This window comes from Larus michahellis, chromosome 11, assembly GCF_964199755.1.
Source record: "Larus michahellis chromosome 11, bLarMic1.1, whole genome shotgun sequence".
In the NCBI taxonomy this organism is placed as follows: Eukaryota; Metazoa; Chordata; class Aves; order Charadriiformes; family Laridae; genus Larus; species Larus michahellis.
The window spans coordinates 19,419,720-19,442,876 of NC_133906.1; the positions used below are offsets into that span (position 1 = coordinate 19,419,720).

At 42.5% G+C, this 23,157-nt stretch overlaps 2 protein-coding genes across 3 annotated transcripts; one reads left to right on the forward strand and one right to left on the reverse strand.

Moving 5' to 3' along the window:
- Positions 1-1,610: 1,610 nt before the first annotated feature.
- On the reverse strand, positions 1,611-12,537 carry FAM114A2 (family with sequence similarity 114 member A2). The gene is made up of 14 exons (XM_074603480.1): positions 12,268-12,537; positions 10,551-10,762; positions 10,232-10,331; positions 9,668-9,763; positions 9,271-9,383; positions 8,174-8,308; positions 7,871-8,029; positions 7,132-7,255; positions 6,049-6,128; positions 5,211-5,339; positions 4,857-4,996; positions 3,999-4,071; positions 3,370-3,423; positions 1,611-2,649 (listed from the first exon to the last, which is right to left on the reverse strand). Exons 1-14 carry the CDS (start codon positions 12,275-12,277, stop codon positions 2,548-2,550), a joined length of 1,527 nt encoding a protein of 508 aa, XP_074459581.1. The 5' UTR covers positions 12,278-12,537; the 3' UTR covers positions 1,611-2,547.
- On the forward strand, positions 12,377-22,703 carry MFAP3 (microfibril associated protein 3). Of its 2 annotated transcripts, none has more exons than XM_074603481.1 (3): positions 12,377-12,474; positions 16,755-17,212; positions 18,609-22,703. In XM_074603481.1, exons 2-3 carry the CDS (start codon positions 16,933-16,935, stop codon positions 19,352-19,354), a joined length of 1,026 nt encoding a protein of 341 aa, XP_074459582.1. In that variant the 5' UTR covers positions 12,377-12,474; positions 16,755-16,932; the 3' UTR covers positions 19,355-22,703. The 2 variants fall into 2 exon arrangements, with proteins under 2 accessions (XP_074459582.1, XP_074459583.1); XM_074603482.1 differs by having other exon boundaries at positions 12,399-12,712.
- Positions 22,704-23,157: the final 454 nt, after the last annotated feature.

The following is a 23,157-nucleotide window of genomic DNA, read 5'->3' on the forward strand; positions in this document are numbered from 1 at the left end:
CGCCCGTGTCAGAGGTTTTGCTGCTCCTGAACGTGCGTGTTTTAATAATGAAAAATGAGTTCCCGGGAAGCTGGTTGGGCAAGGGCTGGGAGCAAGTCCCGAAATCCATCGGGAGGACCGAGCCTTTATGGTTTAAACCTTTCCACAGCAGCTGCCAGGAAGCAGCTTTTACAGCTGCAAGTAACAGAATCTCTCCCAAGGAAAGAAAATAATTGTGGAAGGCTTTTTTTTTTTTCCTCTCTTCCCCTCCAAGTCACTGCCAGCATCTCGGCGAACTCTTATCTATTCTCAGCCACCTCTCACCTCCCCAAACACTACCAGAAGTGCTCAAATTACTGCCAGCTCTCATTAGGTTCATGCACAAGGCAAGGCCGAGCAATAAGACCTCCAGACAGTTGGATGCTGAATTCTGATGAATCCTTCGGGTAAGAAGATTTCAGCAGCTGTGGAACTGTTTCTGTTGGCGATCTCCTGCAGTCCTTGCGCGGGTACACAAGCAAAGCTGGTGCACATTTGGTTGTTGGCTGCTGTAATGAAATGTAGGTGGGCATATGACTGAAAGAATTACTGTCTGCATATTAAAAAAAAAAAATCACCTTATTTCCTTTAGTTATTAAACTACTCTGCACTAAAGCACTGCAGGTGAGTGGAATTTATCTGCAAGAGCAGCAGCTGCTGCTTCATAAAACCCTGTTATCTTTATTTCATCTCTTCCGACATCTCTGTAGATTTTGGCTTTGCGGTAGGAGCAAAGCTGCCATTTTGCACTGATGCGGGAATTGGGAGCTCTCACCCCCCAGCCGGGGTTCAGAGCCCTTTTTCCCATGGGACGGTACCCTGTCCTGAGAACAGCCCCAGCCGTCCCGGCCCCAGGGCAGCACCCAGCCCTGCCCCGCAAACCACAGTCAGGGCTGAGAAGAAAAAGACCAAAACCACGGTTAGTTCTTCTCATTTCATTCACGCCCATTGCTACCTTGATAGCTTTTATCTGAAATCATTGTCAAAATAAGTATTTTCTTTAATAATGCTATCAACCTAAAGAAGAAAAAAAAACAGTTTATTGTACTGCAAATTTTTTTTTTTTTTTACCCCAGACACACTCCTTTCAAGTCTAGTTTTCTTTAAGATGCAAAAGAAGGCTCTCCCTTTAGAGATCTGATCAGTCTAACCAGGACTAAGGCAAGGCTTTTTCCATATATATAAAATCAGAGGAGCATTAGCCAAAAGGTATTCTAATAATAAAAAGACTTCTCTGCTGCACAAATAGAGCAGAAGAATGTTAAGCCTTCAGAACAGCAGAAATGTGCAAGACCTGCTAAAACCCGGAGGATTTTCAAAAGGGGGATTTGAGCATCATTGTTACCAATGAGCGAGCACAGAGGCAGGTGTGACACTCGGTCACCTCTGGTTAGCTGTTCCTGAAGTTCCATTTTAGCTGTGCATTTCTGCTCTTGTGATTCCAACGGAGGCTGCTCCCTCCCAATGGGCAGGCTCAAAAGATAAAAATTGCAAAAAGGAACAAAGCAGGGAACTTTCACAGCACAAAGAAACAGATACCATATGTGGAGCAGCTTCTGAGACAAATTAGGACTCCCGCCAACAGAACCAAATTGCTTCCTCTCCCCCTACTTTAATATACCTTCCAAGAAGAAGGAGCATGGCATTAGAGTGTTTTTACACAGAAACGCGAGAAAAGCAGTATCCGAGTTTGTGAACAGTCTGTGGCTGACATGTCAAGCTGCACGGAAAAAGGGGAGTCCTCCTGCTAAATTCTCTCATTAAATCTTCCAAACACAAATCAATCCCTTTTAGCCAGTTCTCATTTATTGCTATAAAGCAAAGTACCCACATTCTTAGGGCCAGATCAGCATTTTCCCAGCTCGTGCTGAAGCAAGCACTCTGCAAGAGAATGAGAAACAGCACCCTAGTGAGAGTCCCTGTCCCACATCCCTGAGTCATTAACAGACATCTTCAGGAAGCCAGGGCTTCGCTTCACAAACAGCAGCTTGATAAGGAATCCCCTCTGCTGTATTCTTTCCAGCCTAGAAACCGCAAGGTTCATAATCATAAATATTTGCCTTTTCTTGCACCTCCTACGCAATATTCATTTCAAGACCAATGCAGAGCTATCAGGAACCCAATTATGTCCCTCCGACTTAAAAATCACACCATGATTTTAGCTAACTCTTTAACTAGCCAGCTGCTACTCTTTTCTCCGGCACTGTCTTCACAGTCCAGAGAGCTTCTCCAAAGAGCTTGTTAACGCATATAGCAGAGGGATTTCAGTGAAAAGATACAGACAGTCCATGAAAACAGAGAAGCAATCTGCACTTTAGGTCTGTCACGCTGTCCACCAGCCTGGACTAAGCTAATCACATCTCACAATGTGCTGCAAGAGCTGTCATTGCCAGACTGCATTTAATCACTGTTCTTGCAGCAGCAGCGATCAGAGTTAATCTTTTTCCCTTTAATAAGAGCCATTACATCATTCTCCAGCATGGAAACTATGAAGTGGGAAGGTCAAAAAGTTCTTAATTAGAAGGATTTTTATTGCTGTGGTAGTTCCGTTCTAGCCTCAATAAGAGAGATCTGCAGTACAGGCAGCAAGAGCTGGAAGGCATCTTGGATATACGAAGCACTGTTTGAAGCCTATGAAAACAAAAATCAAAATATACGCATGAATAATTATGCTACCAATCAGCTTTACTAACTACATACTCATTTCAAACAGCATTGATTAATGCACATAAGAAACAGAAGCCTAGCGCTTGTCAGATTTTTAAGGCTTCATTCTAGAAATCAGTTTATGTTTTTGAGGGGCTTTATGCCACTAGGCAAAAAAGCAACTGGCTTAAAAACTGCCAAACAAGATTAGGTACAATCCAAATATAGGATTCTGTTTTTGATAACAGTTGAGAAGAGTTTATTTCAAAGTGAAACATACCCATGCTGCGGTAGGAAGGAAGAACACACCAACAGGAAACACCCGTTTCCTACCACACCTCAGAAGTTTACAAGCATTGAGAACCAACTTAACAGCTGGGAAGCGTTGGGACTCTCGCATGCTAATTTATGAGCTTGTCTAAGGTTTGACTTTGGACGTTTAAATTCTAGAAATACAAACTGATGAATTTAATGTGTGTCTTCTGTGTCAGCTGAGACCACATAAGGCTCACCCTTCACTTAGTCAGTCCTCTCTTGCGCAAATCTACAGACATTTATTAAAAGTTTTAAGTTATTAGATAGGTAAGCAGAATCTTAGCCCATGGGTTAGAGAACTTGACAGGCATAAGGATACTGAAATGGAAAAAAAACAGCATATCTATTTTTTAAGTATTAGCTTAAAGTTTTAACTTCAGCATAACTGACCTCTAAAAACACTCCAGTGATTAAGGGATTAAGCACATCTGCTTTCTCTTTGACCTGCAGAGATCAGACATATATTATCCTGATTGAAAATTTGATCACATTTCTTCAAGCAAGATAAAGCTAAATCCTCAGTAAGTTTAAAATCACCATTGCTCCCTCGACTACAGGAAAGCTAAGTCACAAACTGCAGAGCACCTGCCCTGTAGCATGCAAATAAGAACAGAGGAACCCACATACGCCCAACACAAGTTGGACATGAATACACACATTACATCTTCAAATGAACTCTGGAGAATTTAGAGATAATGATGTTATCTTCGGTAACACCTGAGTGTTTTGGAAAATCCGCAACAGGATCACAAATCTAATTTTCTTCTCTCTCCTTAGTACTCTCAGCACCAATTCCCACCCCCGCTCTGCGCCAGGCTGAATGCAGCAGGAGGCATTCAAAAGCTCAGCATACACTCAGCTGCCACAATTTGGGGAACGCTGGCCTAGAAGATCAGTTGACAGGGCAAAAAACTGCATATATAAGTGTGCAAACACAAAAAGCACTTTGTGGTGAAGATCCCAAGGCTGTAATCAACCAAGCACATCTTATTCCTAAGAACTATGGTGTTAACTCTTACCCCTGCAGTCGTTAAGCACGTAGTAAATTCTTTAGAGAAAGTTGACAGTTCTCTACACAGCACAATTGTCATTCTGTGGAAGAAGAGTAGGAAAACCATCTGGTAATTACAGTTTACAAGAATAACTTTCTTTTAGCATTCCTCTAAAACACAAATACCTTGCTTCCGTGCACATAAAGCTAAATTAAACCAAAATCGATACAGAGCATATAAACAGCGTCTGAAGATCCAGAAGTTCCCCAAATAAATTAGGGAGGAGAAACATGGAAAAATAAATAATTCAAGCTGAAGATAGGAAACAGCACTCAGGGGACAGACACATTCATTCAAGAAGGAACAGTACTAACTTGTGGGGTTTTTTTACTGACAACTGTCATTTTCTGACTATTTTCTTACTTAGAAAGTACTGCGTATTTCGTATACTTGCCAGGTATCTCCTGACAGAAAAGAAAAATCTTGTGTTATTCATTATTTGTAAGACCAGTCTACTAATTAGTTGCAGAAATTTTACAATATCACGTACCTAACATACTAAATGATTAACAAAGAGGTAATTAAGAATCACTTCTATACAACTGCTTTGTCATATTTTAAATATCTGTCTAATAACTAGCACAAGCTTAGGGCAAACATTCTTCTTGGCTATATAAAAGCTTTCAAGTAGTTTCCTCTTTCCTATCAAGAAATGTTTTTAAGCTGGAAAAAGAAAGAGACAGCTGAATTCTGCTGGAAGATAGTGATGCAACTTTGAACACATATGCAGAATTCAAAAAGCCCTGAACCCCATGGATTTATTAGACAGTTTAATCAGTATGTTGAGTAATTATATGCTACACATTTACTATGAGATGAACTTACTGTGAAAGGGACTTGGCTCTGTCTGTGGCTGTCACCTCTTGTTTCTGACCATGTAGAAATAAAGCTGCAGTTTTGTGAAACATTTCGATGGAGCATGCTGTCAGTTCAGCCAGACTTCTTATAGCAAACGCATGAATATCCTGCAAGAGTTAAAAAGATTCCCCCCATAGCATACAAAACCCAGCAGTTTTTATTATTTAAAACAAGTGATTCACACAACATACTATCACTACACCACCCTTTCAGAATCTGCACAGAAATAGAAACCCATAAACTCTGGGAATCACAGCTGTAACTTAGCCACCAGATAAACACTCTGCGGTCAGATATTCTCTTCCTTCATTACTGAGTTACCTCTACTGAATTTTTAGCATCACGGTCACCATCTCCGGATTCCACTTCTTGGTTTTCTTCACTCCCTTTTTCTTCTTTAGGAAGGCTACTGTTGAATCGTGCTATCCATTCATGAGCAGATGTCCTCACCTGTATGAAGATGTGCCATAGTACTTAATGACTGGAATGAAGCCCCCCTGCACACCACAAAACATGGAGTATTGGACCTCTCTAGAGGAAGGAAACAGCTACGACTCCTGAGCTAGCGAGGAGAACCAGGACAAATGATCCTAGCACCTTCAGGACTTTGTAGAGTGTCAGATGCACTGATGTAGTCGAGGGCAGTCATTTCTCTAGCACTGGGTGCTGGAGTTTACCAGCAAGACCACAAGTAAGAGGTGCTTTAAAAACATGTCTGCAGAATGCTGCTGCCACTTGGTGGATCTGAAGGGTAGTGAAATAAAGGCAAGAAAGGCAATTCTACCGCAAACCAACTTCTGAACGTAGTAAAACCAGCTGCTTTGTACCAAGAGGAGGGCTTCAATTCATGACCGTAGGTTGATTTCATTGTGGTGGCTGAAGGCTTACTGCTCCCGGCTATCTTTGCCACCACTGATTACTGACCAGTGACAGGGCAAAGACACACTAGTGTCTACTGATACAGAGCCAAAGACATGACAGAATATGATTTTGCCCCATAAAGCCAAAGGAAAAGGCCCATCTCTTTTGCCTACTATTGTCAAAGGATCTAAAACACAGCTTGGTTTCATGCCTTTGATATTTCCACAGGCAAAGCAGGACTGGGAAGCAGTTCCTGTGAGGAATCCCTCCAACTTTTAGAAGATGGAAAATAACTCACCATGATCAGTTTGTCTGGCTTTGAGCAGATACGCAATTCAGAAAACAACTCTGTTACTTCTTTTGTGAATTCCTCATCTCCTAAAGGACAGGAAAGGTTGAAGAATCCACATAAAGGACAGATACGGGAATAAGCAGCTCTTCAATGCACAACTGGTTCTGCACAAGTCTTTCAACTGTTTCCTTTATTTCTCTTTGAATCATCACCTCAGGCAAGAATGCATCAAACCTGCTCTTTTTAAATACAATTTATAAGGGAAGTTCTGAAAAGGTGGAGACATCAGTGCCCAAAGGTTAGCTTTTGCTTTTTCAATCCTGGTTTTGCAGATAAGGTAATTCTATTTTTTTTAAATTATTATTATTATTTTTCAGGCAGCATTTTACAATGCATTAACTTGCGCATCACCTTGGGGAATGTGAAATATCACTTAAAGTCTATGGTTCTATTATATACGGCAGGGCAGATGTTAACAGTGGGGGGAAGGCTGTGAGATCCATCATGTGCAAATATAAAAGGTACATTAAATGTTAAATGGTAGCAAATGCAGGTGTGTAAGCCCTCCCTGATGAGCCATTTAGGTAAAAGCAATGCAAGAAATTTACATTTAAAGCTGTGTAATCCTCAAGAATCAGATGGCTCTTGTGTACGGAGGCACCTCTGAGCCTTTTGGTCTGTGTGGCTAACTCATTTAAAAAAAAAAAATTAAATAAAAAGGCTTTTTACTTTCCCACAGGTTGTAAACTCTATTCACAGTCTTTCCCTCACGGTCAGGGGAACCCAGCATCTCTTTGAATTTGCATCTTGGCTCAATGTCTGTTGTATGTATTGCCTAGGAGTCAAGCAACTTTAATCCTGCTCTGGCAAGAAATCGTTCCTGCTACAGAATTAATGCACAGCAGCTTTCCAGAGATGAAGACTATAGTTACCTGTCATGCTCCTGGCCACAGACAGCTTTAGGATTAAGCATCCACCTAAAGAATAACTTAACTTTGGCACCATGCCCATTGCTGGTGATCTCAGGGCTGGCTGGTTCTACACTGAGAATTTCATTGAGAACCACCTTCTCTTCCCACAACCTCTTACCCTTCTTTTCTTCCTCTTCTTCTTCAAAGAATTCAGGTAAAGAAAACGCTTCTTTGAGTTGCTCCATTTCATCCTTGAGTGTGTCCAACTCTTCTCCAGAGAGAGCATTTAGAACTGATTTCACCTAGTTAGGGGCAGCACAGCCACAAAGAGAATCATAAACTCAACAAGAAAAAGAAACAGGGTGGAAGATGCAGCACTGGTTTACACTGCATGTAAAAACACCACAGATTGATATTAATGAGAAAGCCATATTTTACTACGGTAAGGAGGAAAAGGAAAGACCTATTTCTGAAGTCTCGTTAGATAATAATGGATTCTTAAGGAATTATTAAAATACTTTCTTTCGTAAAAAAGTGAATGAATTCTCAAATTGCATGCTGATCTGCCCTCCTCCATACCCCAAGGTAGAGAGGACAATCTCTGCTGAGCTTAAAGTACTCTCTGCTTCTCCAGACCAAGGCAGCAAGCAAGTGGGTATGACGAGAGAGTAACTTGTAAAAAATTGCTGAAGGTACGAAGGAACTGAGGCTAGCTAGATAAAGAGAACAGCTCTAGGAGCTGACGACAGGCCATAATGCTCCCAAGGTAAACACCAGATCAAAGTGAAGTTGTGTAATCAATCATTTTATAGCAAGTTTGGAGCACTTGATTTTACATGTATATACATATATTTCTCATTTTTTTTGCCCTGCTCAGCTGAACTTAAAATAGAAGGCAAATTGCTCAAGGCCATTACCTTTGATTCACTCTCTCTGGAAAGCATCTCTAAGGCCTCCAGATGTGAAAGACCCTGAAACTCATCAAACAGTAACCCATAATGGGCTTTCTTCTCTGTAGCCATGGTAACCTCAGTAGCTGTCTGCTGCTCTTCTTTCTCCTTTGCCTCTCTTAAGACCTGAAAAAGAAAAGCAGAGAACTCAGGTCAGTGCCAGAAGATACAGAGGAGAAGGCTTTTGGTTCAATAGTAAATGGTTGCTTAAAGACAGGACCACAAAAGAAGGGAGAAGAAAAGAGAAGAGCTGATGTGGAACTGCCATACCTGTGATAACGTAGAGGTTCTGTTCATTAAGCCCTTTGTTTTTTTGAAACCAGGGTCTCCCTCAGCTATTACATCCATTGTCTTTTTCCCGATGAATTCCAAGGCATCCAGACCTCCACTAATAACACTTTTGCCCTAGGAATCAGATTTGGATATACACATCGCATAAAAGTCACAGAAGACTATGCAATTGAAGACACTGAATCGGGGAATTTATACAGCAACGATACTCCAGACACTCACATGCAAGCCAAACTGGTCCTTGTCATCCTAAAATTCAACCCTAATTGCCACAAAGATAGCAGGACGACATGGAAAGAGACACAACATGCTATCATCCAACAGTTTAATATAGCACTCAGACAGCTGCAGCAATCTGATGGGAAATACATTTTTATTTTGTGAACAAGCTGGTTCTCGCCACATTAAAGTATTTAGTTCTTGTCCTTCCAATCACAAAACACTAGACCAGTGGGCTGCTAACTCTTGTTCAAGCCTTAAAAGCAGAAGCAAGCTTTCCATCTGCAGCTCTTTCAAATTCACGGGCAAATTGACAAGACAGCAGATCACAAAAGCACATTTTCCAAGGGTAATGCGTTCCTTTGAAGTGCATTTCTCATGGTCACAGGAGCAAGCTCATTTCCAAGCAATTTGGGCTAGATTCACAAAAGTTTTTGAAGAGAATGGATTTCACCTCTAGACATTTCTGTGGAAATCAGTGGAAATATTCCAGGAATGAGTCTGACCCTGCATTTACCCAAATACTCTAAAGGAAAGGAGCAGAGATAGCAGAGTACAGAGGTGACATGCATAGGAACGCACACATGGGAATGCACACACCACACAGTCCACGTTTTCTTTTTTGTTACGTATCAACATTCAATACAGAAACTATCAAAATTCAAGGCAACTTACATGTTAAGTGCCAGTTACAAGCAAGGCACGGGATAAAGACTGTCTGAAGGTTGAAACAGTTTCTCACCATTCATCCCACAAAAGTCAAAATTAAAAGTCTCCTCTTACGATGTTTCAGATGAAAGGTAAAAACCCCAACGCTCTCTTAAACCCGTTGTGTCCTGCATTCCCAACTCACTCACTGTGCTTTGGACAGCAGTAGAGATGGTTGATAAAACTCCAAGGGCCCCAGCAATAGGAAAGGAACTGCCATCATCAACTGCATCTGTGTTGCTACCACCAGCATTCTCGCTTCCTGCATTAGAAGGCAGAAAATTAACTTCCTCACTTCCAAAAAAAGATCCCATCAGCTGCAGAGTGAAGAAAATTACAAACATCAAGTGTCAGCCAGGAGCAGGGCTAGAATTGGGATTATCTACCTACCTACTTTTCAGTGCTAATAGAAGTAACCAATAGAGTATTATTTTAGCATACAGATATCTACTTCAACATGCAAGATGCAGGGTAAGGTGATGTTATTTTGGGGCCGATTATGTTATGAGAAACATTTCAGTGTTGTTCTTACGCAGTAAAACTGACCTCTTGTAGCATCTCCAGTCTCTGAAGATATTTCACTAGGACTGGGGATCCCAAGGGTTGTTTCTGCTTTTTCTATGACATTTGAAATACCTTGACCTAGAGAAGACAGCAGCATTACTTTAACCATGAGATACAACAGAAATCAGAACAGAAACAGGATTAGGGCTACATATTGTTTTTTATCATTCTACATTCCTCCAGTTTGTGACAGTTCACCCAGTACTAAAACCTACTATCCAGCTTGCTTGCCAGTGTAATGAACTCAGGTTTCCTCTCAGCTTTTAAATAAAGTTGTAAATACCAGCTGAATATCAGTTTAAAGTACCACCTGAAAATTATGCTAACACCTTAAAAACTTGAAAGTAATTTTGGCTGTGCATATCTCCTTAATCTCACTGTACCTTTTGGTACAAGTTTTCCCCATTACTTGAATGATTCTCTTGACGTTTTTCCAATAATTGCTTCTATAACAGAATTTCCTTTCTCTAGAAACAAGCTCAAAAGCACTAGCTTGAGACATGAAGTATGGTTAAAATATTTACCAAATACTAGAAAGAGCCTTACCTACTGTGGCTACAGTAGCAGACGCAGTTGACAGAAGAGACTTCCCCCAGCTTCCCCAGTACCCCCATCCTGTCTGAACTGCGGTAGGAGAATCGGAGACCTTTAATGAAGAAAAGCAGAAAAGAGTGACGCAGGTATTATGGTGAGGAGAGGAACACCAGCAGTCTGTGATGTGTAACTTTTGTGCAGCTTTTTCTTTTCAGATAAACAGCAATGTGAATTTTCAATAAAGCAGTGAGGCTTATGGTCAAAATTCTTCTGTGCATAAAGCCATGAAAACCATGAAGTCACATTATTCAGAACCAGCATAGGAACACACCTTGAGGGTTTCAGCTGCAGGCTTTCCTGTGGCAGCAGGCTGGCTTGGGGGTTTGGGTTCAGGTCTTTTCCGAGTCATAGGCACAGGTTCAAGCTCTTGCTCTCTCTCTTCATTGCTCTCAGCACAGCCAAGTTCCTCTGCTTTCTGTTCATTTTCTTCTTCGTAAGAGGCTTCTTCTTTCAGACTTTCACTACTGTCTTTCTCAGACATGACTATGAACATCCGTAGTAAAATAATCACTCCCTTGTACACTTTGACATTAGTTCAAAAGCATCACATTTGTGTTTTAAATAATTAAACACAACTAAGATAGAAATTCCTTTATGTTGCCACTCGTACCCGCACAAACAGATTATGTTTTTAAGGGAATGTGTACAATGAGTTACATCTGACTAGAAGAAATGTCACACTTGGAAGTTTAAAGTCCCACAGAAACATCCCACAGAAACACGTGGCTTTATCTAACAGACACACCCTCTCCGCAGGAAAGGAACAGGTTGCTAACTCTGAAAAGCAAATGCAAGGTACAAAAGATCCTCAGATAATTAAATCCATGACTTGCTTCACCAAAAAAAAGCCGAAACAAATTGCTTGGGACAGCTGCTTTGAAGGGTTTCAGATACGAATGAGGATAGTTGTCAGAATGCCAAGCAGGTAGGGAGGCAGTGACTGGTTCGCTTTTGTATTTAGGGCTCAGCTTCGCCAGGGTGTTAATGCCACCCAGGATTTGAAATGTGCTCCAGCTGCCACAAACACCAGCCCTGACATCGCCCGTTGGGGATGACAGTACCCACGCACAGGGCTGCCATGCTGCAGCCTGCTCACGGGGCAGGGGGTTCTCCCTCCCGGCAGCGGCACTTCACCAGCTCCGGGGCAGTAACGTGAAGGCAGCAGCAGGCAAGGACAGGCAGGGCATCCCCCAGCCCCCCGCCATTGAGCAGCATCCCCAGAGAGGCGACCTCTGATGCAGTCGGGGGAGTTACCCCCAGGAACGTGATTTTCTTGGCTTTAAGTGAAGGAATAGGGCAGCAGCCGCGATGGAAAGGGCAGTTCTGGGTGACAGACAGGGGACCCCCACCCTGTTTCCCCGGGACCCCCCCGCAGCACCCCCAAACCTGCCTGGCCATCGCCAGCTCCCCCGGCCCCCCACCGGGCCTGTCCTCACCCGGGGCTCCCCCTGCACCCCTCAGCCCTGGGGGTCTCCCTGTGCCTCCGCTTCCCTGGCAGACCCCCAGGGCCCCACAACCTCCATATGGGACTGTCTGCCCCACAGGGGACCCCCGAGTGCCCACAACCTGCCCACGGGACTCCCCTGCCCCACAGGGGACGCCGGGTGCTCCAAACCGCGTCCCCGCCAGGATTCCTTGCCCCACAGCGGACCCACAGCTGCCCACAACCCTCCCACTCACACACACACACACACACACACACACACACACACACACAAACATACATACGGGACACCCTGCCCTACAGCGCACCTCCGTGTACCCACAACCCCCTCATGGGGCTCCCTGCTCCACAAGGGACCCCCATATGCCCCAAAGTCCACCCCCCCGCCCAGGGCTCCATGCCCCACAGGGGACCCACAGGTGCCCCAAAGCCCCCTCCCCTTGGGGGCTCCTCGTCCCACAGAAGGCCCCTTCAAGCCCCTTGTGCCCCCGGCCCTCCGAAGACCCGCTCCGCTGTCCCATCCCCGGTCTCGGTGCCGCCTCACCCGCCAGCATGGACCAGGCCGGGCCGCCAGCTCCGCGCTGCCCCCGCCAGGCGGACCTTAACCATCGAGATCAGGCGCAGAGCGGCACTGGCCGGCTGACCCCGGAAGTGCGGCCCAGCCCGGAAGGGCGCGTGGGGAAGCAGTTCCGTGGCGGCGGGGCCGGTGGCGGCGGAGTGCGGTGGGACGGGTCCGGCCACTCTCTTCCCGGTGAGAGCCGCGTACCCCTACCTCACCGCGTCACTGTGACGTCAGGTGTTACCTGGCGACGTCAGAGTTGGGGGGGAGCGACGCGCAGGCCCTCCCCGCTGCTGCGGGAGGCGTCGGGGGCCCGTGTCTTAGGGGCTGTTTTGGCATGGAGGTGCGGACGGGGAGGGGTAAAGCGGTATTCTGGTGTGATGTCAGACCCGTGTGACGTCAGGCCCATGAGGCCTGCGTTACCTCAGAGGTACGTCGTGTTTTCCTGAGCAGCTCGGCTTGAGCGGGGTATTTCCACGAGGGAACCCAGGCGTGTGTGGGGCCGGGGCTGCTGGGGACAAGGTTTCTGTGCTGTGGAGTTTTGTCCCCTGTTTTTTTTTTTTATAGCCAATAATAGGGAAAAAAAAAAGATTGTTTTGGCGGTCAGGCCATCCCGTGTCCTTCGTTCATTACCCGGTGACATGCCAGGCAGCCACAGGACCACACACAGGGCAGAACACTGTGTCCCCTAAGGCAGTGCCCGCGGACGAGGTCGGCCCAGGTCTCATGGAGGTTTGCTCCCCACGTCGGTGCTTGGACTGTGGGTGCAGCTGCTCCCTGCAGAGCCTTCGCTGGTGCCAGCAGAGGGTGAACCCTCCCTGCTGCCTCTCCTGCTCTGGGAATGCATCTCTTGTCAAGCCTACAACATCTGTTTTCGTAAGCTCTCTAGGAGTCTTCAGGGCTTGGCCACACGTGGCTCTCTGATTTGAAAGAAGGTCAGAGGGGCCTCACAAGGTTGTCACAGCAGCCTTATCGCTGCAAGACATCACACTGCTAGTAGGAAGGCGTGCTCTGTGCAAGAGTGATCCATTTAGATCTATTTAGTGCACGTTATTATCCATTAGCGTGTTGGAGATGCCAGAAAACATTTCCACGTCATGTGCCAGAAGTGGCAGTTGGGTAGAACAGTCTGTGGTCTGTCTGGTGTGTCTCTGTTTATTGCTTCGCTTTTCTCCAGGTATGAAATGATGTTATAAGCAGTGAATGTGAAGCCATATGACCTGCAACCTCTTGGGCCTCAATTTTGCAGTGCCTTATAAATATGTGTACTTTTAAGTACTATCAGTACTTCCATGGACCTCAGTGGGACTACTTATAGTGCTTTAAGTTAAACACAGATACACTTTTTCAGGATAAGAGCCAAAGATGACTCATACAAGTGTATGCATCACGGATTTTTATCTTTCCACCACTATTTGTTGTTACAACTTATGGTTCAATAAAGGTTAAATATGTAGAGCTCAACTTCAGGTTCAGTTGTAAAATAGCCAGTTTATATTCCTCACATTTCATCTTGCTTGGGCTTAATGCTTTCTTGAAGAATTGTGGTGTTGGCACTGCTCACGCTTTATCCTTTTTCAGTCCTTTATCAGCTCCAGCAGCTGTTTTGCATAAGTGTGATGGTTGAAGAATGTGGATTTCGCAGATCGTTTTATTTTTCTGAGCACTCGTCAGTGAGAGATCATTGTCTGCTTAGCAATAATGGCTTTTCCAAGAGCAAAATGTGACAAACAATTTCTAATAAATCAGCCCTCGAAGAGTTTAATAGTAAAATTCAATGACCCATCACCAATGTTTTATACATTATGCAAGCTCAGTGCAAATATAGTGGAGAGTATATGCAATTACTGAAGATAATTATCTTATTCTTATGAGGGGAAAATGTTGCTGACTATTTCTTGTGTTAAATAATTGACTGAGGTTCCTAATGTCATTTTAGGAGGAGTGTCACAGATGCTTGGAAATCTAACAATTTAAATTTAATAATTTAAGATGACAATAACTCAGGCAAAGTACAGGAGGTACTGGAATTATTCTCTAATAAATCTAAAACATTATTAGTTGGGAGGTTATTGTTTTGGAAGACAAAGTTATTCTGTGCGTTTGATTAGATACTGAAGATGAGGGTTTGACTTCACTGCAGAGCTATCATCAGTTGTAACTGCATCAAATGCTGTGAAGTCAAGTCCCAGTGCATGCAAAAGCCATTAAGTGCGGTGGCATTTTTAACTGAAGGCAGCTGGGTTGTGGAGCGATGTATGCTGAATATCTGCAACCACAGCACCTCACTTGCTAGCGCAAGCGGTGACAGACACTCAAATGGCAGCACTGGCAATCCAAATGTCAGTGGTCTACAAACTGCTAACGATCCACAGCCTGCCTTTAAGGTGACCCAAGTTGTCATCAGCCTTCTGAAGGCTCTGAAACCCTCAGAAAATACTAGGAATCTAAAAAAGGAAGGCTGAAACCACTCCTTCAAACAGAAGATTAGTTGTTGATCAACTAATCGGTACTGGGTTTTTTTCAGACCTGTGCAGTCAATGTGGCTGGGATATTCTTCTTCACAGGCAGCAGGACTCAGTAGCACTGAAGTGTGACTGTTGGAAAACAGGAATGAAAGAGGCCTTGGTATATTTTTAACTGTTTAGCTGTGGGAAAGTAGCTTCTTCAGCGGTATAATTGATTTCTGAGCGTTGGTCTCAAATAAGCGGACAAGAGGCATGATAGAAAAAAGAGTGGGGCCAACTAAAGAAACAAAACGAGGGCAGATGAAGGGATTGCTGTTTACAAGGAAACAAGTAGAGGGCCTGTTTTCCAGTTTCTCTTGCAGGATTCACTGGGTGAGTTGGTTAGTCAAGCTTGAAGGAGAGTTGGACGCAGCTGTCTTATTTGTTAAACTGATTTTGGCAATAGCTGCAACAGAAATGGGTCAGATACACGTTTCTCATCAGATGTCAAGTCTGGGATCTGGTTTGGCCTCTGGCAAATTATCTTTAACTGAAAAAAATTCCATCTGGGTAGTGTGCTATCAGCAAGTTTTCCTGTTCCTGAATAAGCTTAATTTTTCTCTGCTGAAAAGACAATTACTACAAATCACCTGTATTTATTTATATTATTTTTCATAAATTATAAGATTTCTATCTGCTTTAGGCAGTGATAACGAGAAGTGTCTGCATTATTTATTAAGAAAATGTATTCCTTTGTATTGTGTTATTTATGAAATTCAACTCCGCTAGCATTTGTTATTGGTAGAAGGCAAGATGATAGTTTGAAGTCACACAGTCAATGGGATGAAGTGAGATGTTCTTTAAGATAACATTTTGGCCTGGGGCTTCTGTACTTTGTAAATTGTTTTTTAGGGTTCTGGTGCAGTCTAGATGGAATCATAACTTCAGGGAATGCATATTGGATTAGAAATTTTCTTGAATGAGGCTTCCAGGAAAATTGATTGCAGATTTTCTCTTATTGGTGTCATCTCATTTTGTTAGAAGTTGGTTTTATTCTGGCTTTTAAAAAAGAAAAATCCTTGTGAGCAAAGAATATAAAATTAAAGGCTGTATCCTAATGTCTTAAAAATCTTTTGTGCACAATAATTTGAAGAGTGTGAAATCTGTCCCTAGACAAAAACAATTTTTCAAATTGCAGTGAAGTACGGGGCAGAATTTAGGTAGAAAAGATGATAAACAAGGTATAACCACTCAGATGCAGCAGCATAAAGAAAAAGATTTTCAATAGGAGCATATTGTAAAACAAACAAGAAAAAAAAGAGGCAGAGTTATAAAATGCAATATCAACAAGATAGATTGCAAAAAAGGAAGTATATTTAGACATCAGTGCCCTGATATTCAGAAAGGGACTTCCTCTCTGTTGCTCTAGATAACTAACACAAGAAACTAGAAGCGTATTATGTAGTACTTAGACATCTAACACTGACCGTGCCTCTAAAATCAAGTAAGTAGATGTATAAATGCTAAAAATCAGGTTTGTGAGTGCTTTGGTTTTTTCTAGATGCTAAATGAAAGACTGACTTTAGGAAATCAGGGCTTAAAAGCACTGATATTGATGGGGAGGGAGGCAGAAATTATGTCCTTTTTCTTGCTTTTCTTCCTGTATTAAGTGAAGCACTTTTTCTCTGTTAATAAATGCAGAATCCACTTTCTGACCCTAAAGATAGTTATGCATTTTAAGTAGTCTGAACGATTTGTTCTTTTTTAAAAACGTTTTTCCCCTTAATGATTATTGTTTCTGAGATTATTTATTTGGATGGGAAGATGAACAGCTGGAGGACCGAAGGTTGTGCTAGTGCCCCCTTACCCGTGTTTCATTACTGTGTTCTGAGCAAAGCTCTGATTTGGAATCTCTCGGCTGACAGTTTATATTATGCTAATCGAAATCTGTTTACTGGAAATGAAATTTGAATATGCTGTAAGCTTGCTGTCAATAAACTTAATTCTTTTTCTTTTTTTTTCCAGTTGGATTTCCAGTTTCCATTTCTGATATTGATGGTCTTGAAAGTGCATTTGGATCCAAGACGTTTTCTATCGCTGAATCAAGAGCCTTCTCTCTTATCTCAGAGCAATACAGACAGCCTAATATCATATGACCTCATTTCTCCAAATTAAATGAAAAAGGAATTTTCTGTAGCTTTCCATGAAGCTCAGCTATTGCCTGTTAATTTTGACTGTTAGTGCTGATCTTGTAATCGGATATACACTGGAAAATGTAGCTTCAAATGGGACTGTCGCTTTTGGGTCTTTCAATACATCACTTCATGCAGTGTCTCAAGCTTTAGTAAGTTCTCCAGCACACCATGATATCATAGCCAAAGAGGGGACCAGTATTTTAATTGAATGTAAACTGAACATCAGCCAGTATGAATATATTCTTTGGTATAACTCCAGAGGACACCTGCTTCAACAGAAAGATGAAGGTGAGCTTTCCTGCTGTGTTCTATCCTTCAGTATTCCCCTTTTATACAGTATCTGAAAACCTCTGGGACTTTATTATCATTTTCTGTTTTCGTCCTCCCATTTTTACAGTAGGCAGATAAGGAGAGAGCAAGAAAAAGCCCTTTGCCCTGTGGCGTGTGCCATGAGAATTATACCTGAGTTCTTCTGTCCTAGCCCATCCATCCTGCTGTGGTGCCCCACAGAATCAATTCAGTCAAGAGGTATCACAGTATTCAATACAGGAGAAATGAGTCTGTATCCTACCAGATACTAACTGATGTTTTTATTTATTATTACTCTGGTTTATATTATATTTTTCCAAACACATAAATTAAACAAAATTCTCTGCAACTTCTGACTTTTTCCAGCCGGCAATCAATGTTTTAATTTTGTTACAGGATTTTTTAAAGCATGGGGTAACTTACTACCTTTATTTTCTCACGTATGCACCAGTGAGACTGTGGAAACTAACACAATTTGTAATGGTCAATGATGAAATACGTGCTATTTAACCCTCTTGTACAAAGGGAGAAGATAGATTCCTAGCCATTGGCTCTTATAGTTCTGTCGCAGTAGTTTTTAATTTTCAAAAAATAATGTCTTTTAGAGATGCATGTGGTTTTTCGCTACTCTATTAGTATTAATGAAGGTCATCGAGCTAATTGATAGGATCTTCTCAGAGGCCATCTTTCTGCCTTAAGTATTCAGTAACCTCTTTGTAGTTAGAATGCCATCTGGAGATTAGCTCAAAGTAGAGTAATTAGAAGAATGAGTTATGAAAACAGTTTTCCCCCTAAGTTATAAATGCGTAGGAAATACTGTATAAAGCTAGCTTCTTTTATTGATTTCTTTTTACATTGGTTTTGTATATTAGCACTGCATGCTCAGCAGAAAACTCAAGAAAATCCCAGGTTCTTTTGCCAGCGGAGCCATTTACTGACTCTGATCTTTTTCATGGGTCACTTGACTTTTGATTCCGAACATACGGAAAATTAGACTTTATAGAGGACAGTCTTTCAACGTAGTGTTACACAGTGGGCGAGAAGCACTGGTTAAGAATTAGGTTCCCTGTCAGAAAGAGCTGGCAGTCCAAAAGCACACAAGAAACTGCAGATGAGAGAAAGCAGCAGAACCAGAGAAGCAGGCATGCACAATAATTTACCATTAAGCAGTAAGGTTGGTACCTGGTTTGTGGCCTTCTATATCAGAAGCACGAAAAGGAAATTTCCGTCCTTGGTGTACTGTTTGTATTATTATGCCAGAAATGGACTGCTTACTTCCAAGCTCCGTCTCCTGTTGATGGAGCAAACAACATGTGTTTAGTTTACCAAGTGATTTTTATTTCATTAGCTCAGTTTATTTCTTTTGAATCTCCAGGTGGACGGTGGAGGATTGCTGATAACTCCCTTAACATCACAAAGGTCAACTTTGCTGACCGGGGGCGATACACGTGTGCAGCTGTTAATCGCAATGACACTTCATATTACACAGTCACCCTGAGGGTTACCTTCACCTCAGGAGACATGAGTATCTACTACATGATTGTGTGCCTCGTTGCCTTTGCTATCACCCTCATTTTAAACATAACCCGTCTGTGCATGATGAGCAGTCACCTCCGCAAAACAGAGAAGGCTATCAATGAGTTCTTCAGAACGGAAGGGGCTGAGAAGCTTCAGAAGGCTTTTGAGATAGCCAAGCGTATCCCTATCATTACATCTGCCAAAACACTAGAGCTGGCCAAAGTCACTCAGTTTAAGACCATGGAGTTTGCTAGATACATTGAAGAGCTTGCCAGAAGCATTCCCCTTCCACCACTGATCCTTAACTGCAGGGCGTTCATGGAGGAGATCTTTGAGGCTGTGCGAGTTGACGACCCTGATGAAGTTGGTGAGGAGGAAAAACAGACCCAAGGCTGCGGTACCCAAGCTGCGATATACCCCATCAACCCAGAGATCAAGCGCAGCGATTCACCAGCCGGGGATTCAGACGATGGGTCCATGAATGAGCAAGGTCAAGAGATAGCCGTCCAGGTGTCCATTCACCCGCAGTCAGAAGTGCAGAGCATTGACACTGTTTCTCACGACAGCTGCCAGTTTCCACCTTCTGAGGAAGGCACCTGCTGAGTCCAGCGCTACGCTGTTGTGAAGGGACCAGAGTTGACCCAAGGATACTGCGAGAAAGGGGTCTGCAAACAAGCTGCCTCAGTCCCATATGCACAAGAGTTATCCAAATTGCAAAGTGCCAGAACTGCTACTGAAATCTGTATTTTCTGTCAGTGTTGATCTAACGATTTCAAGTCTGTTAGAGAAAGCCATTTGGAATATTGTGCAGTGGCTTTTTTTTTTAAAGCGAGCTTGCTATACTTAAAATATTTACAAAACAGGAATTCTTTGTCCTTTACTCCTTGGTAGCTTCTGATACTTCTAATCTGTATTAGAAGCGGCCAAGCTGAGCAGTACAATTTGCAATAAGATCTTTTCCACAAAGTGGAGCCGGAATTCCTTTGAGTCAATGGTGTTGTCCTGATGAATTGAGTTGTGTGCTCTTTTTGAATTGCCTCTTGGTGCGTGTAGCCCATCAGAACCATGGTGAGCTTGAACAAATCTGTTTTGTGTCGTGTGCTTCTATGTTGCTATCAAAATGTACTGTACTTAGGAAAAAGAATAGTACCAGGATCTGCTGCTGGATTAAACAAATTGTTGCAGTTTCAAAGCAGCTTAGAGAACAACCAGGGGGTCTCAGTTTTCCATGCATCTGCAGAAAACTTGTGTGTACTCTAGTGTGCAGAGGGCGAATTGTTGTTACAAAGCTTGTCACGTAAACTCGGTGCTGATTGCCAAAGCGCCTTACCCTGGTTCTGTCTTCGAGAACGGAGCAGTAACAGCACTGCTGGCACTCTCTTTCTTTCGACTTTGCTGATTTCACTTACTATAGAAAATCCAAAGTTTTATATTGCATTTGACATTATTGTGAGAAAAGAATGGCAGTAATATGTAGTGGCATAATTTATAAATTAATTCATCTACAGAACAGATGTCTCAGGCACTTCTCTCTGAACAACATTATAATAAAGGAGAGGAAAAGTAGTGACACTCACTTTGCTCTGTCTAGTGCTTTCAGAAAGCAGTTGAAGTGGTTAGCGGAGGGGCTGGCTGAGCTGTTTGCCAGCCACTGTTTGCAGGAGCGGAGTAACTCACGGACCGTGCTCTGTCTCATCTGCTGAAGAGGGGTGGCAGAAGGGAGAGGCGCAGGTGCTGACGTAGGTACACACATAAGTACTTCACCAAGGATATCTCGCATGGCTTCCTGAGCTGTAGAGATCCAGCCTCAAGGAATCAGAGTGCAGACAAGAATGTAATTTCTTCTTTCACTCTTTGGTGCTGTTTTTTTTTCTCCTTAACATTTGTAAGTTGTATCACTTAAATAGCATTTTATATCCTGTTGAGATTTAGTAGATGTAAGGCTTGTAAGCACTCCACAAATTAATTTCTTACAACTACTGGAAGCATATTGCCATATAATTTTAACAACTTGGCAACAGGAGCACCATTTAATTTCCCACAACTCTTTTTTCTTTCCTTATTATTACAGAAATGTCAGTTGAACAAGTGATTTTGGACGGCTGCTCAGGATTCTTAAGAGGATTTGACATTACATTTACATGAGTAGAGATGGAAAACAAGCAGGCACGGTGGTAATAGCGGGGTGGGGCTGTCTGTTGTAATGCATGCTCGTAACAAAGGGTCTGAACAAATTATATTTATCGTATCATGTCAGAGAATGGGAAACTGAAGCATCTCTTAACATTTTAAACTACCTTCTGGGGAAAGTTCTGCAGTCAGCCACCAATAAACGCAGCCTAGTTGGCTTTGGTTTGTCAGATAAGTGGTGTTTGTCAGGAAGGAAGAAAATGGCTAGCCTTGGTTATAGCAGTGTTCCCGCCAGCTTGATACCTTTTCCAAGATTGTAGCAAACTTTATCTGCTTCAGGAGAATAAAGCCTTCTCTAGACACTTCCAGTAGCTACTGCCCTCAACAGTAACTTCTTTTTTGCTTCCATAGTTTGGTGGCACTTTATGTCCAGGTGAAAAGTTTGTATAGTTTTGTGTAACCTGTCTGGTTTCTTTTAAGTTTCTTGAGGTCATCGGTGTTAAAAGATACTCTTGTGGATAAATGCCTAGTTCTCTTAGAAGCCCTGCTAAGATGCTGCTGGCTTCACTTCTGTACTACGACGAGCTCTGCAGCTTTCTTGCACGTGCATGAGTGGAGATTTGGGGGTTTGCACTGATTTGGATGTCCTAGTTGGAAGAGGTGAAGGCTACAAGAGAGAGTGATAGGTTTTAATCTCCTTTGGCTCTCCTGATGGCTCTCCACGAGCCATCAGGATTTTACCTGCACCTGCCTTTTTTCCCCATAAATAGCTCTCCTTACTTCTGTGAAACTCTTGCGTTATATGCAGCAGTAGCATCTTGGCCATTTTCCCCCTAACTACGTATGCAGTGTAGAGATGCAGCTACAAAATCAAAGCTGCAGTTAATCGCTTCCTAAGAAGCAGTTGTGCAGTCGTGATTGACAGATGTCTCATTGGAAGCGGCAGTTTACAGGTGGCAGAATGACACTGGAGGTGTGTCAGATGGGTGTCAGGAGAGCAGTTTCTAGATTAATTCAATCTGTTTGTTGATTTTTACACTTTATTTACATAGCTCCAAGTTCTTACTAAGCACAGTTACTCGGTGTCTTCGTGTGTCCTGTTGCTGGTGGAGAGGAAAGAATGGTCATGCATAAAGGTCCTCAAAAATGCAGTTTCAGTGTCAATTGCTGGATAGTAAAGCTAAGAGTTTTGCTGAATTATTACAGTATTTTGTTCGGTAAATTAATTTCATTCCTGGGAAGGAGGCAGTTTTTGTAAGGATTTCAGTAAATCAGGAGTACTTATTAAATGATCCTACTCCCACTGAATTCAATTAGAGCAGATTTGAAGCTCTAGTATATTTTACAAACGATATTACAGGATTTTTATGCATCTGAAAGCAAGGATGGTGGGGATGTTATACTATAAATGTGATTTCCAGAGAATGAAATCTGACACTGGTTTGCAAACAACGTGTGAACTATTCTTGTTATCCTGACTAGATGTATGCACTTAAATTTGTTTGATGCGACTAATTGACTATTAACATTGAAAGATGATGTAAACATCAGTGTTTCTCTCTTAATTTTTTGTAGGACAAGGAGAGTCTACAGTGGTTTCCTTGCTTTAAACTAAATTCTTTGACAATCACAAGGCTATTTTTCTCTTCTTTGTGACTTACTTTAAATAATGTTAAATCTACTTGTTATCCAAGAGTACCTAAGACTAACTTTGTAGTGGTTATTTGTATTACCTGTAATGTAACTGTTTAATGTAACCACATAGGATTTCATACTTTCATAAAATGAATTGGTAGATTTGCAAAATAAATTAAAAACGGAAGCCTCGTTTTGTTAGGGTTTTCTTTTTTGTCAGTGAGGGGCGATGAGTGCCTGTCTGTCCGAGGTTAAATAGCAGCGGTATGCAACTAAGCAAAGGTGGTTAGCCAGCCTGACGAAGGTCGGCGGGGTATTCAGTTATCTGATAGCAGTTCCTGCTATGACGTCTTTGGGTCTGTCGTTTTTCTATGTCTCAAAGTCCCCAGCAGCATCTGTAATAATTGTTACAGCTACATAAACAAATGGTAACGGACATGAAATGGTCTCAGGAAGGCCCGTGCGTTCTCCTTGATTTCACTTTTGCAAGGTAAAAGGGCGATGGTGAAGTGCAGTGACCGTCAGCTGTATTTTCTGTTCTTACCTTTTTCACGGGATTGTACTATTCTATGTTGTAATCACATCTTTTTTTTTTTTTTTTTTTTTAAGTTCTGCTCAAAACCCAGTATATTTGGACACAA

What these genes read in the sequence shown, in the direction of transcription:
- FAM114A2 (XM_074603480.1), bottom strand. An exon ending in GACTGGAGATGCTACAAGAG is followed by an intron (nt 9,384 to 9,667) that starts GTCAGTTTTACT and finishes CTTCTAATGCAG; the next exon opens with GAAGCGAGAATGCTGGTGGT. An exon ending in CCAGAGAGAGTGAATCAAAG is followed by an intron (nt 7,256 to 7,870) that starts GTAATGGCCTTG and finishes GCCCCTAACTAG; the next exon opens with GTGAAATCAGTTCTAAATGC.
- MFAP3 (XM_074603481.1), top strand. Translation starts at nt 16,933, where the DNA reads ATGAAGCTCAGCTATTGCCTGTTAATTTTGACTGTTAGTGCTGATCTT. An exon ending in GCTTCAACAGAAAGATGAAG is followed by an intron (nt 17,213 to 18,608) that starts GTGAGCTTTCCT and finishes TTGAATCTCCAG; the next exon opens with GTGGACGGTGGAGGATTGCT.